General features: G+C 49.0%; 1 protein-coding gene and 1 long non-coding RNA gene across 6 annotated transcripts in view; one reads left to right on the forward strand and one right to left on the reverse strand.

Moving 5' to 3' along the window:
• The window catches only part of pnt (ETS transcription factor pointed), a 325,056-nt gene that overhangs the window by 85,124 nt on the left and 221,187 nt on the right, over nucleotides 1-18,745 (reverse strand). Inside the window, exon 1 of one of the 4 annotated variants that reach the window (XM_084606205.1) lies at nucleotides 2,844-3,114. The exons of 2 other annotated variants lie outside the window; for them this stretch is intronic. In XM_084606205.1, the coding sequence (XP_084462331.1) occupies nucleotides 2,844-3,099 (256 nt within the window). In that variant the 5' untranslated portion in view covers nucleotides 3,100-3,114. One more of the 4 variants, XM_084606208.1, reaches the window with a different exon arrangement.
• LOC146185247 (uncharacterized) overlaps nucleotides 5,142-18,745 on the forward strand; it is a 130,646-nt gene continuing 117,042 nt past the window's right edge. Inside the window, exon 1 of one of the 2 annotated variants that reach the window (XR_014707975.1) lies at nucleotides 5,142-6,096. This is a non-coding gene — a long non-coding RNA (uncharacterized LOC146185247). The remainder of the gene's footprint in view (nucleotides 6,097-18,745) is intronic. The other variant, XR_014707974.1, reaches the window with a different exon arrangement.

An 18,745-nucleotide genomic window follows, 5' to 3' on the forward strand; every position in this document is an offset into this window, starting at 1 on the left:
AGCCTCCTGTAGCCTTGACGATAAAGAAAATGAATCCAAAGACAGCCATACAACTTTACGCGCAAGGTGCGATGGACAGGTTTCGGGTAAGTAGCATCACGCGACAGAAAAAAAAAAAAAAAATGTTCCAGTGGAAAGACACATGAGAGGATCGATTGTTTATTATGTAATAGGTAATTATGTAATTATGTTATTGTTTTCTTTTTTGCTGCGCGGCGAATTTAGACTTGCACGACCCTAAAAGTAGGAGTTGTTTTAGATTTCCACGTAGCCGACAGCACGTGATCACCTCACCTCCTCTACGTGTCGTCAATCCTTCCGCATGCGTACAACGTCATTAGGTCCCTAACAAAGTAAATAAATCAAGCCTATAGACATGAGCTGTGCCTGATCACGAGAAAATATGAATGCCTTGACACCGGAGCGCTTGCTAATCGCAGGATTCGTCACTTTTTTTAACTCTAAGCTCATTTAGCAGGGGGGGGGGGGGGGGGGGGCGAAGTGTGGTGCTGCAGCATACAGCAGGTGAAAGCTTTCCGCGCCGCACCGTTCCGGGTGGCGGCGTTGGTACAGACGCCAGCCGGCCAGCGTCTCCGGCGTTGACTCTGTGCCCCATCGGGACCGCACGGCCAGTGACGTCGGGGCAGCGCCTTCGTGCGTGCAGTGGGGCGAGAAAAGCAGCAGTCTTCCAACTCGTGCCCCCTCCGCCGAAACACCCCTGCCAGCTTGCCTCCTCCATCTCGTCGCACTCGGGGCTCTTTCCGAGCGCCGTGGGAAAGTCGGACAGCTGGTCGAGGACCTTCCGCCGCCGTAGCGCACGGTTTTCTGCTGAAAACCCCAAGAAGGCTGCGTCGACAAAAACGAGCTAAAAACGCAGAAAAATGCGGCGGCGCCCAGGGGTTGTTCCCCTCTGCGGGAGGAGGCTGCCTTATTCTCCCGCCTCGCACAGACCATGGACCACATGCCCCCGTCTCTACGACGCACCCCCGCGCGTACGGTTTCTCTTCTTTACCGACCTTTTTTTTTTCTTTTTCTTCTCGCGCTGCTCTCAAGATTTGTTCCTTTTTATCTGCGATGTCGTCTGAGCCAGTGTTAGGGTAAAGCGTGACACCGGGTTGAATGAATGCCTGTAGAGAACGCAGATCCTTCCTTTCGCGTGCCACTGCATCCTCCTCCATCTTTTCTCGCAAGATATTTGGAAACCTTTTTCGATCTTCTCCCTTCTTTCTTTTTTAAGGCCCCTTTTCTTCCCTCGTCGACGCGCGGCGAGCTCGGGAGCATTGGCACGCGTTCCTTAAGCACAATAAGGCCGGCCATAGCCCGCGTCTTGTATGTTGCTCCCCCCTCGCATAAAGGAAAACTAGGGACGCACAGGTTTCGTAAAGTCAGCCATGGTGTACGGGACGGGTAGTCTTTTCTCTTCCTTCTTCGTCAAGGCGTAAAAAAGAAGCAACAAGGAAGAAATCGCCTACACTGGACACGTCAAGGAAATCAAGTATAAGGCAGAGGGGCAGACGCTTTCTGACACCGGTTCTGTTTTGGATAGGAGTGACCTCCGTGACCCGTGGGAGAGCGGGGTCGCAACGGTCATTTGTAGATCGTAGGGAAGGAAAGGCTTCATCGCCCGTTTGCTGGGTTCCACAAGTAAACGAAAATTGGAAAAAGGCGAGCGCTGCAAACGCTTGCGAGTTCGGCAAGCTGAGCCGAGTGTCGCGAAGAGTTAGCCACGACGTTAACGATGGAAGGCATCGATGAAGATCAAGAAAAAAAAAAAAAAAAACAGGGGAAGGACTAAAAAAGAAAGGTTTGCAGCAGCATCAGATTATAGCCGCAACCCTCTCGACGATTGTCGCCAGGCGAGGCGCGTGTTGCCCGGAGGATGCGGCGTGGACGTAGTCTCACACAACACCTGCCGTAGAGCGGCAGATAGGTTGGAAGAAGCAAGCCGTCTGTCGCTGTAGCTCATGAACAGGTGGTCAAGGCAAAAGTGGTGAAATAGATTTGCTCCAGCGAGCTGTCATGGGCGCGCTATCGGAGTTTCGGATCTCGCTCGCCGTACTTGGCTCCTGCGAACGTGTGTTCCGAGAATTCAAGGGCCCGTCTGATGAAAAGATTGCATTGTCGTACACAGACAGACCAGAAGTAGCACCATGATAATGAATTTTGCCAGCAACATTGCGATATTGCACGCGTACGTACAGCACATCCTTCTTTATAGGTAGCAGTGCCATAAGCTCGAGAGAGAAACCCTAGGTACCGTTGTATGGAAGCAGCCCGGCATATGCTCTCTGTCGTCCTCTAAAGGCGTCTGTGTGCCCGATACATAGGGAACAAACTGATTCTTAACGTGACAAACAAGCTTCACAGGCTCTTATTTATACAAACAGCCGACACTGTCTCACCATTTTGAGTACGATTTTCGCATTTACATCTTCCTTTAATGTCGATAACAGAAATACGACTGTCTAAAATGTCGCGCCCGTCTAGGGGAAAAGTTGATTAGAAAGTAATTGACTATGCTTACCTCAGACTTGCTTCTTACTGCAATAGAGAAGTCCCTCTTAGCCTAAGCGTGCACTAGATCCAGCATTGTCACCAAAGTCTCTGCCACAGTCCGCAGTAGTTCGTGCCGTTAAGCACTGCGGATGCGTGCCTCATCGAGGTGTGCGGTCGTACAGAGACCCCTATAGGGAATATCCTTCGTAATCACTAAACTCCTACTCTGCTTGCAATCGAATTTACTGCGGGCGCACGTACACACAATTGGAACCAACTCACGGGCACTGACATCAAGTGGAGCGAGGCTGCAAATTTTCCGACAATGAGAAAAACAAGACTGTTACCCTTGTTTGAGAGCCCCTCGATGGGCGGAGCTTCGCAGAGCGCAGCGTTTGAAAATAACAAGAATGAGCGAGACAAAAGCGGAAACAGAACCGCTGTGCGCGCCTTAGTGCGGCGTGGTCGCGACTCGAAGGAAACGCCTTCTGCCCGCAGCCCAAGAGAAGCGGGAACCAATCGCCGATTGCCGCTCCGAATCTGCCCTGTGTGCCACGCGGCAGGGTTAGCTTGGCAACAACGAACAAAACACGAAGAGAACATTGGAGCAAAATCTGCTCAACGTAAGTTTTGAGACAAGCGACGTAGGATGCCACTCCTCCATCGCTTTTCCGCCAGAAGCAAGGTGTCGTATTGCTCGAGATAAAGACACGTTCAGGTTCTGCGGTACAAATCTACAAAGTACGCACAGAACGCTTCACAAACCCAGTTCGCATGCAAGTCTTTTGCTGTGAAGAAGGGTCGACGAACTTTTGAAACGTTTAGTTAGCGCTCTAACCATTAATTAAACAGTTCATTAGAGCTAACGAAAATAGCGGCCCGTGCAAGTTACATTGGCATCATTAAATAGCATCCACTTAATGAGAGAGCGCATGTTTTCCGAGCCCATCCCCGTGAAAAAAAAATGACCCTGCGACTATTCATACATATTGCATAACCAATTATTTGTGTTTTGGTTTACAGGGAGGGGGGTTTACCATCCAGTGGACACTCGGGGACGCCGCAATGGAGGTCTCGATGAGTCTGCTAGTTCGCCGGGCTGAAGCAGCTGCGAGGACTATTGGGGCCCTGGACGGTCCCACTCCCACAATATGCAATCCCCATATCAGACAATAAACGTTTTTTCTCTCACCCACACACCTACTCAGGCAGGGAGCATTGAAAACATGTAGTTTTCTCCTGAGATCGTGCTCTATTGATAGTGCTCATGTCATCGGGCGCCATGGTTTTCGCGCCCATCGAAAAGCAGTCGCCGTGGCCAGGATCGAGCTCTCGTCCTCTGGACCAGAGACAGCCGTAACCACTTGGCCATAGCGGCGGGACCCAAATATATGATTTTTGTATTGAAATGTCATTATTGAAAATATTATAAGAAAAAAACCTGACCACAGGCACGGTGAAGTTACAAGTTGGTTCCATTTGCAGCAACTTCGTTATCTCATTAACGGTGACCATAGAACAGCAGTGCAGTTCGATAAATATTAACAAGCGTTGTCATAGTCGCCCTCCCTTTGTTGTCTCGATAGCCTTATCGACGTATAATTGAATTTGCACAGCACGAATTCAGTATACCCGCTAATTTCCGCTTGCTTAACTGCTAAACTGGGCTGTAATACAATCTTCCAAACCTGCGACAGCCTCAACCGAGGCTAGCAGTACCTTGTAAATAAACAAATAAATAAATAGTTGCTCATAAAGTTCCCACTACACTCCTGCAAAAGAGTGACGCAGCAAAAACAATATAACCCTGTTCCGAAATAAACGCGCCCCTAATTGACATCTTGCTTGACCTAACTCCTCGGAATATATGCGGGGCGCACCACACACAGGGCCTACGTGAACAGCAGTACTGAAATGCGCGCTTTCGCAACTCTCACAGAATGTGCACTCGGGAGCGTGTGTAACCCTCCTACCGTAGCTGTACTGACGCGATAAGCGAAGAAGCGCGCGCGCCGACGCTCCGACCGCGCTTTGCTTGGAGCTTCCAACTGCTGCGTGGTGTGCGCGCCAGCAGCGGAAGCAACGGTTGATCTCGGTCCGCTTCTGGAAGGCGCGATGCGGGTTCTTATCGGCAGCACGCAGCGGATTCTGCGACGGGAAAAGGAAGTCGCACCCTCAGCAGCCCTGCCCATCCCTCGCGATGTCACTCGCACGCACGCACGCACGCAGACGCCAGCCAGCAGGAGCCGAAAGCGTTGCGGCGGCGTCGCCAGAGCGATGAGAACGGGGGACTTGTGTCCAGACGACTCCAGAGTCGCAAGCACGTATCAGCGGCCAGGAGGAGGAGAAGAAGAAAGGCTTCGCAGTTCGGAGAAACTGAACACGTATCTGTCAGCAAGCAGCAGTCGACGTGAGTAGCGAGAGGGAGATGAAAGCAAGGGAGTGGACGATGTTCGTCGCGCTCTCCGACTCGAAACAGAAGATCCGCTGTGGCGGCAAACCTCTTCGTTCCGCTCTCCGGTGCCAAAGGGAAGAGCCACTTTCGCGCTCCTCCGGACGAGGGAGGTCGCCTTGGTCACGCACTGCGGGTCACTGAGGTCTGCCGCACCGGCGCGCAGAGGAAACAAAGCAAGGGAAAGCCGAAGGCCCGCGCGTAGAGGCCTGTCCGTTAGCTGGGGCTGCCAGACAAAGCGTGGCCTTCGAAGATCACAAAAAGGCTCGGACACTAAGCGTTCTGATCAGGCCAAGTTCAGCGACCAGACGAAAGTGAGCTTTAGGGTCACGCGGTTGTTTAGCCAGTCCCACCCCCCTAGTACATATTTTGAAAAACGCTGACGCCTCATAATATGCGGATTGCTCGACCCGCGTTACACAAACTTTTCACTCGAATTTACAAACGAAGCCACCTGGGAACAGGGCCTGCAGTCGTCCTTCCACGTTAAGGTCGTTTTCGCTCAGATCTTTCTCACAGTCGGGATTCTTTACCGGAACAGCTTCTGTTATTTGATCTCTGCAGACAGGGACGCTAATAACCTCCGCAACCGCCGACCCGCCTTGTAGAAAAGGCCGGGCTGCAAGGCTTCAGAACAAAGCACCGGCCTAGGCCACTCGGCGACGTGGTGGACACACTCGGCTTCGGCCACATGAAAGGGCCTACTCGTCAAACTTGACCTTGACCCAGAGCAGCTGAGCCCCCCGTCATACTCTCAGCGCGCATCGCCAGCTTAAAGGAGTGCCGCTATCTAGCACATCCTCTCCCCCTTCACCCCGCTGAGTGCAGCGCGCAGCGGGTGTCTCTAGTTAGCAGACGTCAAACCACCAACTAGTGTTCGTGGTCGAGATTGTGAACGCAGGCTATATCGGCGACTGCCAGCAGATGTCGCTGGCGCCACCCCGGCGCTGTTTTTTTGCTTGGGAAGCGTACACATTTGCTTTCTATCCGGGCACGCATTCTAGCGAGGTCAGTGAGGCTCAGAAAGTCACTAAGTGAACGCAGGTTTTCGCTGACACAGTAAGCTTGCATCAGGACGCGCCGGATGCAAGCCTCAAGTGGAAATCGGACCATGGTAGCTGCTGTAGGCACTGAGCTGACCAATACAAGTAAGCATACCTTACGTTGAAAATGATGTACTGGATGAAAATGAAATGATGCTCATGACCTGGCAATCTGCGAATAGGGAACACAGGCATATTGTTTCTTTCCTGCCATCAATGTGCAAATTTTCTCTTGCCTACCGCTAGGTGTGACCACCTTGCATAAAGGAAATGTGTGGCACCCTACGCCTTGGTGACGCTTCGACCAAGTTCTTCCAAACATGCAGGTTCCGGCTCCTTTGTTTCCTTTCTGTTCCCATGCGCGAACACCATAGTCACGTAATTAGATGAGATTTACACAGCGATTCCGTTAGATGCCAAGTTTTTGCACTGCGTGCGGATGCATTAAACAAGCGAATTCTCGCGGTGCAGACGGCCACCTGGCACACGCAGCGGCAACCATTCGAGATGAGAAGAGCAGCGCCTGCGGAACTCCAAAGCTCGCCAAGTGTACGCTCGCAAGTGACGATGACTGATGACGCGATTCCTCAAAAGAGCGCCGAGCAAGGCGTCAAGAGCTCCATTAATACGGTGCAAGACGCGCGCAGCTAGCGACGACGCTCGGCTGCCCTTTGTTGTGTCTATGCATGGGCGACTTACAATTTGTCCGCCCTTGAAATTCGCTGCTGCTGCCTTCTTTCTGGCGAGCCTTCGCGTGCTTGTCACACATGCCTATATTTCTGCCGCCCTCCCAGCTCACACTATCGTTATCTCCTGGTTCTCTACGAGCCTAATTTGTTTATTTCTGTTCAACTTCTTTATTCAGCTTTCTTGTTCATTTTTCCCCGCCGCACTTGTTACTCAACGGGCCAGTGCCGCAGCTATCTCTATGAGCTGTCGAGGCGCGCTAGAGAGAACAGACGGTTCCAAGGACGTCGCCGCTCAACTGTGGCGAACAGACAGGCTGCTGCAGCAGCAAGAGTTTGAAAGCTGCCTGTCGGCTGACGCGCCAGTCAGCAGTGGCCGCTGAAAAGGGGGAGGTGACACTGACGCCCAGTAGACTGACGTAAGCCGCCAGGAGAGAAGGAAATGAGAAATAAAATGTGGAGAGCAGCAAAGAAAACACTACCCGAGCACAGCGGGGCAGAGCACGCGGAATTTCGCACCGTTATCTATACCACTAGACCTCTTGCGCGAGCTTGAGATGTGACAGCGGCATCAGCGACGTGCGACTCATGATGTCGGTATACTTTTCAAAGCTTACTGCGCAGGCACCGTGTCACAGCTGCTGGAAAGCGAAGATGCATGATAGTCGATATTTAATCAAACTACCTAACGCAAATATAAATGTGCAAAAAGAAAAAAGCGACGAGGCGAAAATCTATGGCTTCATGCTCCCCTTTTCGCCAGGTCGAGCCACCCCCGCATCGGTCTCGAAGTGAGATGCCTCATTAACGGTTCTAAGCATCAGCAGACTTTAAAGTTATCAGAAACCTGAGGCCGAGAGAAATACCATCTTGAAAAAGAAGAAAAAATGTACTATTTCTTGTAGAATGCATGTTTTAAAAAAAAAATCTGTTGCCTCTTCAGACACCCAAGTTAGTAGCATACTGTCTTTATGTCCGTTCTGTGCTCGGATACTACTACCACCCTCCGTTGTTTTTTGCGCACACGGTAAGCATAAATAAGTTCGAAAGTGTCCAGCGCAAAAGCAGTCAGGTTCATTTATAACAAATTTCAATGTAATAACACCCCAATAGGAACTCTTAAAGCGAGCTTCGCTGCTCTTAGTACCCGCACCCGAACAACACGCTTCAAGTTTATGTTCCTTCTGATAAACGGTGCTCTAAAAGTCGATTCTGGCCTTTGCATAGTTCCTTCGCCTACTTGGAATACTAGAACCAAACATTCATAGTACTTAGTAGAGTACATACATTTGCTACTGATACCATTCTTCATTCGTTTTTCCAGCAAAGGAATAGAATACGTCACCTGGGATTGTCCTTAACTGTTAATCAATGGACAGCTTTCTTTCCTACCTGCCGTAATTATTTTTTAGTTCCAAACACTCGTGTACTGTTTTATTAAATAAATTTATTTTACGTTTAGTACCCATGTTGCTTGGCTGGCTGGGTGCTTCGTGAAGTAGCTAAAACCATCATACGCATACCCCAATCCGGAGTAGCGGAACTGTTTCAAAGGAAAAAGAATAACAATAGCAAGACAACCATTTCTTTGAGGCTCAGACGCAAAATCTGAAATATCTTTCATCAATGATTAAGGTGTTTTCCGCACACAAAAAAAGAAAAAAGAAAAAAGAAAAGCGCATTCTAATCTGAAAGGACATCCTTCTCTCAACACATTCTTACTATTTTCAGACCGGCGTAATTTTCGCTGATTGGTATGTTATCGCACTAATGAAGGAATGAGCATTGCTTGCGCCAGTGACGTATAAATCTTGCAAATAAGGCAGCAAATGTATCATGATGTTTGAGAAACCTGGCGAAAGTGCACACTGAAGAGGTCTTGCTGGATTGCGCGGAAAAGTGAGAGCTAAAAAGAAGTGCAGATGGAAGTGGAGAAAGGAGGGAAGTGAAAGAAAAACGCCGACGACAGGAAACGAGAGAAAAGCCCGGAAATGAGGGGAGCCCCACACTCTCTGTCTCTTTCTCATTCACACAAGGTTTCTCCGCTACGTCGCGAGATGGCGCCACCATGCACAAAAGAGCAGCCGTTAGTAGTGGACTTTGAACAGCAGGTGTTCAGCGCAAATGGCATATGTTCTCGGCAACTATAGGTCAATCAGGTCACGATTGTAGAATGGTTATGCAAGTGTTTAGCCTACTAACAAAACGCTTAATATGGATGTTAACACACACACACACACACACACACACACACACACACACACACACACACACACACACACACACACACACACACACACACACACACACACACACACACACACACACACACACACACATGTCGAAAGCTATACCGAAAATGCATCTGATTCAAACGTTTAGGTAATCGCGCGAGCAAGCAAAGTGGTCTGTTAAAAGTGCAGGCCCGCAAAATTCACCACATCTACAAACCTATTCGCCTTGTTATGTTTCTGCTGCGATTGTAGAGCGCAGTTCGAGGCGCGTCTTTTGACAGGAGCGTTGTTCAAAGGGCAAACAGGCCTGGCTCAACTCTAGTCCCAGTACAGATGACAGTGCTGTGACTCATATCAGTTATCACACAATGTTGTCGCAGGCATTGCGCAGAGCTGCTTTATCAGTCTGTGCATCTGGAGGTCGGTCCAAACACACGAGTCAACTGCAGGCTTTGTTTCGTCGTCGACAAGCCATATAAGTCCTTCTCTGAACACATGCCCGTACTAGGAGTCTTGCACCCATGTCTAAACTTGGAGTAGATTTCTTATCAGTCTTGAAGTGATTTCAACTAGTTAAACGAGTTGCGGTCGAACTATTTCATAGAAGGTTTACTACACAGCGTGTCAAGCCACCGCCACACGTCTGCGATGCGGAGAACTAATTAATTTCCCTTACGGCGCGGTTCGGGTGTCCACAGAGCAAGTGTGACAGTTACTGCGCCTTTCCCTTCCTGTGAACCAATTTAACTTTAACTTTAGGCGGAACGAATAGATAGATACAATGCTCCTCCGCACGTGAACATGTATTCTTATCTGACGGAAGTGTTAGAACGGTCACATATTCAAACATTAATATCTTGAGGGTTGTAATGAGCTGATAACTCAAAATGAGGGAAAGCCCAATGTTAAGGCTGATTGATGAAGGCTGATGAAGAGCGCCAAGTATTTGAGCACCGATCACTACACCGATCACTACAATTAATTACAAAGAACAGCGCAATAAGGCGCGTGCACAAAGAAGTGCAAACGATATATTTATTGCCCGTTTGAACATCTATGTACAATTGAAAAGTTCGGGGCATTCGCCGAATTCGCAGTGAAAATGCGTATGGTGCAGCACCTGTTCGCGTGCTTTTGAAATGCGGTGCGCTCCCGCTAATGAGAAGAAACATACACTGCCAACTTTCTTTTTTTTCTTTTTTAAGTGATAGGAGGAGAAACGGCGTTACATAGCTAAAGAAGAAATATCATTCAAAACATGGGTTCAAATTTGATGGTGTGTGAACGCCTACGCATTTTGAGACGCTCTTTAAGGCTACTCTTTTGAGAAACTAGCGTTGCTCTCTTGCACCGTGCCCCTCAAATCTTTACTTCCCTTAATGCGCTATTTACTGGTATCTGAAATTAGGAAATTTACTCCTGTTGGCTTTATTATTATAAGGTACCACGCTAACGAAACCTTCTACAGGCAAATTTGTAAAGTTCTGACACATCACTGAAGGACATGAAAGACAGTGCGCGTTCTTCATTTAAATGTTTCTTTTTGTTCTTTTCTTTTTCGTCAAATTGCTCTTTTGGAATCGCCATTTCAAACACCCAGCTCGCCGCGGCAAACTCCTTGCCGCCGCGCTACTAGTAGCGCCATCTGTGAGAAGAGCGCTGAACGATAAAAGAGAGAAGGAAAGTGGCAGCAAGGAGGAAAAGACTGGGCGAGAGAGAAAGAGAAGAGGGTGCCGAGTAGAAAAGAAAAACGAAAGAACGAGCGCACCGGAAAGCGAAACCGGCGAAAACGCAAAATTGCGGCGGAGCGAAACCGCCGCCGACGCAGCAGAAAGAGAAATCGCTGGCTCTGTAAGCAAACCTCGCTTGCATTTTTCGCCGCAACCCTTTTCTGGATAAGAAACAAAAGGAAGATGCGCAGGACTAGAAAGGGAGTGGGGGAAAAAAAGAGAAAACACTACACAAGGGCTGAGAGTGGGAAGATGCGGCGAGGGAGCGGAAAAGGGCAAAGCGAGGAGGAGGCTTTCTATTTGTATGCCGTCCCTTGAACTATGCTCCGCAGGGCGGCAGCTGCGGCGTGTTTATTTTGCGGGCGGTCGCGGACGGCCGTGGTGGTGCCAGGCCGAGTCAGCTTTGCCGCGAGCAAAGCGAAAAATCTCGAGCGACAGAAAAGTAGTACAGACCGAAAAGGGAAGCGAGGCACGAGAACGAGACCACTCTGAACCTCGAGAGCCCTCTCTTACTCCCGCCCACGGTTCCTCCCTCTCCCAATAGGCTCTTCGTCGCCGCTGGACCCATGGCTGGCGCTCCATTCACGCGAAACCCGGGCTTAATGAACCGGCCTCAATGGAAACGCGGCCGTAGCTGCCGCACCACACACTGGCTGCTGCGCGGCTCCAGAAATAACAGCGCCCTGCGCCAAGACACCAACACGCAGCGGTGCGTTACGAGCTCGGCATAACCGACGAGCTTTGTTGGCACCGTCGGAGCTTCGAGGCCGACGCAGCACTGTGTGTGTATCTGCCATGCCCGTTCTACATAATACACTCACTATGCGAAGGCGGTGATGCCGCGGCTCGTTCATACTGGTCCATTCATGACCGGCCGTAGCCTCTACGCCGCGGTTCCAGGTCTCAAGCTCTCCAGCATAGAAATCATTTACTCGAGAACATTTATGCTTTCAAAGTTTGAATGGAGATGGCGCTGCCAGTTGACAGATTTAAAACGACATTAAAGAAATACATGCGGGAAAGAAAGCAGAGCATGGTGACGACTGCCACCACCCCGAAGTTCTCGCCCCAGTAAGCATGCTGCTAAGATGCAAGGGGCTTAATCAAGCGTTTGGAGCCAGGGGTGTGCTTCTGGGCCATGCTATATGGCTCTTTGTATCGCCAGCGTTTAAAATCACGTAAAAACTAAAATGAACTCTCATTATCCCCTCTTCGAGGGTTATGAATTTCACAAATGCTTCTTGGTGTCTTTACTTTTGTCCAGGGTTGCATCTCGTGTTTGTAACGAAGGTCCAGGTTCTGACCGACGTCAGAGTAACACTCAAAGAGCCGTGTCAGAGTAACACTCAAATGCAGATTATTATTACTTAGTCCATGAAACTTTCAGTATTGTATGAACTGTCATTAATTGACAAGATTTCTTTTTTTTTCACTCGTGATTTTCTAGACTATTTGTGTGATTAGTCATTGTAGTGTGACTGAATAACTGCACTAGTGACGTGGTTTTCGCACAGCATTTCTTGACACCTGCCTTGATCGAAGTACCGAACATTTAAAATCAGCTCAATGTGCGCTGTAATAAGAAAGAACCACTGGTCACAAACACGCTTTTAGACGCAACATGAAAATGTAAAACACGCACCATTCGTTGGGATCAACTGCTCCACTCAGAGTAAGCTTTTTCTTTTTTTTTCTTTTTTTTTTTTATATAGGCGAAAGGTTTACGCGCTGCGTATGTTCGACGTGATTCATAAGGTTACCGTGAAAGCAGCGAAGTATATGCCAAAGAGACGTGATACTTGGTTCAAAAACCTTTCTAGAAATAGGCTTCTACACAATGTCGACCACACAGCCAATAATAAAGATCAGCGCGGTAAAATTCCAGCCTTGCATGATTAATGGTGTCCTGGTTGATGTTTCGAGCCAGAAGCGAGTGTTCAAGCCGCTCATGCACCCATCCGGAGAGCACGGGACAGGATCGCAGCCTGTGCAATGAGAGGGACGAGATAAGATAAGCTTCAAAAACGGAATGGGCTCGCACAGAGAGAGATAGCGGGTGCCAAAGGCTGCACAGATTAGCAATTGCCTGTTATCAGCAGCAGCAGCACCATTCATTTTCACCTTTTGTGCACATTTCGCGCCTGACACTCACTGTACACGCAAGCGGCAGGAGTCGCACTAAGGCCGCCGACGTTACCTCAGCACTGTGCGGTAAAAAAAAAAAAAAAATGCTGTAGGTTTCACTGAGCCCCTATTTATTTGCTGCGCAAAGCACGCAGATGAAATCGAAAAGTGCGAGTCAGTAACGCTGCTCTGAAAAGCGAATCAGTCATTGCCAAATGGGAGCGCAGGCTACGATATCTCCGAATGTTATCAAGCTAGCACGGCGGCCTGACACACATGAGCCTCTCAGTCAGGACCCTCCACGTAGATGGAAAGGTAGGCGACCAATGAAGGACGCCACCTGGGGGACGAAGTAACTCAGCATGCCATCGCTGAGCTCGCCCTGAAAGAATTCCGCGTGTGTTACACGTGACAAATGGCTATCAGTCGCGATGACGGTGCAGGCAAAGCGCCTCCCGTTTATCACCCGTCAGTTATCACCGCCTGCTATGGCGTTTCGCGGCAACGAAGGCGCCCTTATTGTGCTGCGTGATTGGTATTATTCCTATATATGTGTAGATAAAAGCGATAAAATCGCAGGCTTTTTTGAGTGTGGTACAGTAACGAGTTACCTTCTATTTGCCTGCCCGTATACATTGTCTTTCATGGGTAAGCATATTACCAAATGCAGATACAGCGATCTGCAAGATACTGCCATGGTGCTTAAAGTACCATGAATTAAACACATTGTGGACCACACCCGTCGGCGCAGGCGACGAATGACGGAGGCCAGAGCGATCACTGGCCATATAGGATGGCCTGTCAAGCCCTCCTTAGTTTCTTGAGGACGTCGTGCCAGTATACGCCGTGGGCTTTGATCTTTCAGCCTCAAAATTGTCACTTCCTTTCTAAATTGCAGACTTAACACTGCTCTCTTTCCTCCTCTTCCCTCTCCCATCCCATTTATTCTCCCATCCATTACAACGAGGAACCCCCCCTCCATTTCTTCCATTCTTCTCTCAGTTTCTCTCTCTCTCTCTGGAAACGAATAAGAATGAAAAATGAATATGCTTGAATTCTTCGGTTACTTATTCTGGGTTGAAATATCCACGTTCGCGTTGATTCGAGAATAAGGATCTTTGCAAAGATAGCGATGCTTGTGCAATTCTCTATCAGTAGATCCACGCATTAAGTGCGATATTATGCGCGTGTGCCACTCAGAAGTGTATCCCACACATTTATGGCGAGGAAGCGAGCCATCTGGCTGACACGTCTGGTCGTGGAAAACGTGTTTATCTCTGGGTCTACACAAGCAACGAAGCGTGGGCAAGACTTAAGAATGCCGCGACGCTTCTCCAGTTATCTCGCTGCTCGTTAATGGATGCGCCGCTGAGACGTAAACAACCGAGCACTGAAACCCGCACAAAGAAGAATCCGTCAGCGGTCCGTAGCGGAGGTCACCCAGATATGTAACCTACAGAGTGGCATAGAGAATCTGCAGACGCTATACCAGAGATAGCAACACGAAGTATAGAACCCACTCTGCACTCACTGGAAAGCATTGAAAGATGCGATGACTTTCATTGTCACTATGCACTTGGCTTATTCTTGTCAAAAGCAGCCAGAGCCTGCAGGAGTTTGTATCCCGTCAATAGCGGCGCTCTTTCATCACGGTCGACCTCTTCATCCATTCTTTGTCCCTGGCTGAATGGATACGCGCCGAATGCTCAGTCCAAGCATACCTAATTTCTTGCAGCATAGCTTAATTATCATTCTAACAAAGAAGGAGACTCGAAGATAAATAACTTTTTGCCTTTCAGTTGTAAAAATAAACAAGGGTGCGCAAGACGTTTAATTCTAGATCGCTGCATTGTGCTTACTATTTATACGGACCATGAAGCGAGTTGAAATCAAACCCATGTCAGACTGTAGCGAGTTAAGTAACGGACTGCATGTTCCAAATCCGGATGCTGAAATTATTTTACCCTAAGAAATGGGAGAGTTATTGCAAATTACATCGGGGCAAGTAATAGCATGACTTGGTGGTGGACGTGGAAAGGAGGGGTGTGGCGAAAGCAGTAGGGAGACGGGCCGCTCGGACACGCTTCCGTGACGCCGGAAGTGGTTCAAGGAGCTCTTCCATATCCGGTGCACGCTAGGCCCACGCCCTCACACCGCCCCCGACTCAACTCGGGCAGGCGCGGTTCGTCTATGTGTGCAACCACGGCTCCCTCTCACCCTTCACGACCACTCCTGGAAGGATATGTACCTGCACGAGCGAGACAGGAACCACTGGCCGTCAGCAGCACTAAAGCCAACGGGAGCTACGTGGGTGTGAGGAGACGGCATACGTTGCTCGTGTTATATGGATGTGCCGCCTCCAGTACTGCTCGAGAAAACCCGGCATCCATAGTCAACAACAACGAAGTGTCCGGTAAAGCGAACTTCACCCTCAGAAACAGACACACGTTTCCGAACAGCTCAGCAGGTTTTACGAAGCGAGTACGTCCGGCTTGAGTTTAGATCTTCCGCCGTTTTGCTGACCGTGATGGCTCCCCAAGAAAAGCCCGAGTCGCAACGGGGAGTGTGAGGGGAGAAAGCAGAGGGGAGGTGGTGCCGCGGCCGCTCCTGTTGCGCTCTATTCCGTGCTGCAGTAACGGACCGCCACTTCCTTTGTTCGTCCCTTGCGCTGCCCTTCTTCCCTCTCCACCAAAACATCGAGAGGGGAAAGAAGAAGAGACACAGAGTGAGAGCGTGGCTTCACTCTTCGTAACGGTTCCTTCTACTTTCAACGCGAACGAAGCAGCCTGCGGCAGCGAATGAGACGTACCGGCAGGGGCGCATTTTTCGTGACCCTCTGGCGGGACGTCGCGCGTACCTGATCTTGATGAATGTGCGGTCTGGTTCGACCGGAAGCAGCCCATTGGAGAACGATAGTCCGCGCTTCCGCTCAGGTGAAAGCAACCCCGAATGAGGAGTTTGCCTTTCAGGTCTTGATACGAGGTTGAAAACCCAGTACACATACGCGTACACATCCTTATGCCCTGCACGCCTTTCCTGGCATATATCCTGCAGCTGCTTTGTGATATTTACGGGTGCCACCCGAACGATTAACGGCACCCCGCCCGTTTTTAAAGGAAAGCGGCTGTTCCGATTGGCACAGTGACCATCGAAATAAGGGTTAGTGAGGCGCTAGCTTTAGTTCCCTAGATACTATGGAAAGGTGGTAGAAGAGTGCTAGAGTACAATTTTTGCACAAATGTCCAAGAACAACATTGGATACTTTATCAGAAAAGCATCCTGAAGTATACCATTCGACAGCCCAGTGGACATTCGCAAAGGTCAGACTCGGCCTGCAAGGCAGAAGTTTTTCTTGCAACACTGATTTAAATTGGCCGTGCTTTGCAGCTTATAAACTGATTTCTGTTTGACTATCCTCAATGGGCGACATTCTGCAGGCTGGCGGCAGCAATAATCAAGCGTTTGCGTGCTCCTTTTCAGCCACAGTTGCATGTGGGCCTCCTTCATACGCGTAAAGCAGCAAATGACGCCGAGCCCCAATAAAACTGGAGACAAGGTGAAACAACCCCGGCCTAACTAATCGGTAAAAAAACCCTTCTAATCTGTCATGTCTCAACATAAGAACTTATAATTGTCTACCGGAGTCACTGATCTTTAAGTAATAAAAATAGTTCTCCCGTTAAAAACCCCGAGTAGAGCTCATGCAGACAGTGAAAAAAAGCTTAGGTGCAATTTTTGCGCTCTATTTCCCAGCACAGATTGCAAGGTAATTACCTCTGCAATTAGAATAGTGATCTGTCTCTTAAGCTGCGAGGACCATTTCTTCCAATGTTGAACTTAACGGTTAGTGGGCTTCCATTTTATTCCGCATGCTGAAACCCTGCAAATATTAGCAGTAATCGAACGCAGAACGAGAAGCAACGGAAGAAAAAAATCAAGTATGATCCCAATCCAGTTCGCATCACTTCCTATCTCTCCCACGATGCTTCGGACCGTTTCAAGAAGCCATGGCGCCGATCGCCTTATCCCCGCTTCCTGTCCCAGGTTCAGTGGGCTCCACGCACAAACATCGCAGCAGCGTACGCTGAAAGCACTCACACGCAAGAACTAAGGGCGACCGTGAAACAAGCAAGATGAAGAGGAGGAGGATTCTTACGTCAAGAGAGAGAGAAAGAGAAGGGCGAGCAAGGATAAGGTGAGCGAAGGGCGAGAGAGACTTGGAACTGGACCGGAGAGAAGATGGAGCTACGTTAAAGGAAAATAAAATCCAGAGAGACGGAGCGCCAAATTTCCGGAAGGGCCCCGGCCGCGTCGTTCTGAATGAGCGACTCTGGAAACAATCGGCGCGGTCAGAAGCGAAAACTCGTGCGGTGCAGCGGAAACTGGCACATCCGGTCAGGCAACAGCGGCGCGTTTGACTCGCGCTTTGCTCACCGCGGGTCGCCCCGTGCGGCAGAAGGGGCGCCTCGGCCACTGCGGAGCAGCAACCTGTAGTGCACTGGTTGCCCTCGGGCGCATAGCTCACCTGCATGGTCGTATCAAGTCAATGCACCTCCCACATTACAATGGCGAAATTCTTCCGTCATATGATTGCTTGTCTTTGTCGAGCAATTAAACATTAGTTCACATTACGCAGTTTATCAAAGGCAGTGTTTAACAACCCGGTCTGCTTACAGAGACGATGAGAAAAGAAGTCCTGTGCGGTGAATTGTGTTTTGCCGTTCCCCGCATTTCGAGCCAAAACGTTTGTCTTGCACGCACCAACTACTGCAATTCAAAGTACTACTGAAATTATTTGCTTGCTGGAAGCAAGAATGAATGAGTACATCCGATGGCGAGGTGCTTCTAGCCTGTAGTAGCTTCCATATGAAGCGTTTAATTCGGATCTTTACGAATTAAAGTACACCCTTAGAGGGATATCATTTGTTTAATTTATATGCGAAATAAGTGATTGGTTTCGAAAGAGAAAACACATTTTCAGGGGTATGAATGCCTATACCTTCCAGCTAGATCATGCCTACAACCACAAACAGTTATCTCCGGCTAGGATGCGTTCAAGGCCGCAAACTGCAACAACTGATACGTCATTCCGAATATACAAGTGCGTGTAAGAGAACAGCGAGCAAACCTACAGGATTAGGCTGCTCTATAGAGTAAGTTCACGGAGGAAAGCAAAATAGTAGCTGGAACAGAATAAAGAATGAATACACTGCACGGCCTACCACCCCTATTCATTTGTCCCTTTCACAGTCCCAGGAAAGGCTGAAACTAGCAACGCGTGCAATGATAGATAAGAAAGCGAAGCTCATAGCAAGATTAAAGTCCGTTTTCTTTTTTGCTGTTAACGCCTTGAATATAAATCGAGGACAAGTCAGTAAACACGTAAATGTCAAGGGGTTTATTTTTTTCATTTGCTCTCGTACCTTGCTGCGCAACTAAAGGCGGTGTAATCTGTCGTGTAATGGGCTGTGTATAGAATAGCAGTTGAACGCCTGCGACTGAGGAAAGCTATATGTGAGCACTGACAATTATTTTTGTCACTGCCTCCTCCCCTGGTGCTTGCCTTCGTGGTTTTTTTTTTTTTTTTTTCTTTGCATGAATGCGAGAGGCTTTCGTTTCAAGTTTTCGCTGGCGAAGCAGATGATCTGTAAGCACCCACTACGGCGAGTGAACACGAGTTGCACCTTGCAGTAGTAGTTTTATCGAGTAACTCAGTAGAACTTAATCGAATCCATCTCCCCACCCCGCTTTTTTCTTCTTGGTCAAAGCTGGCGACTTGTCTCAATGCAGCAATGCCGGCAGCGAAGATGGGACAGTTGCGGAAAATTTTCGGTTTACAATGGTGATTTTTTCACCCATATGCTTCAAACTCGAGACGTTCATGATAACTTTGACTGCACAGAGGGTGTGTCTGTGAGCTCAGACAGAAAGAGGCAAGAAATTATATCGTTTACGTTACAAACTGCCTGCGGCGTGGACA

The sequence above is a fragment of the Amblyomma maculatum genome, chromosome 6, assembly GCF_055883805.1.
Source record: "Amblyomma maculatum isolate TAMU_Amacu chromosome 6, ASM5588380v1, whole genome shotgun sequence".
NCBI classification, from domain to species: Eukaryota; Metazoa; Arthropoda; class Arachnida; order Ixodida; family Ixodidae; genus Amblyomma; species Amblyomma maculatum.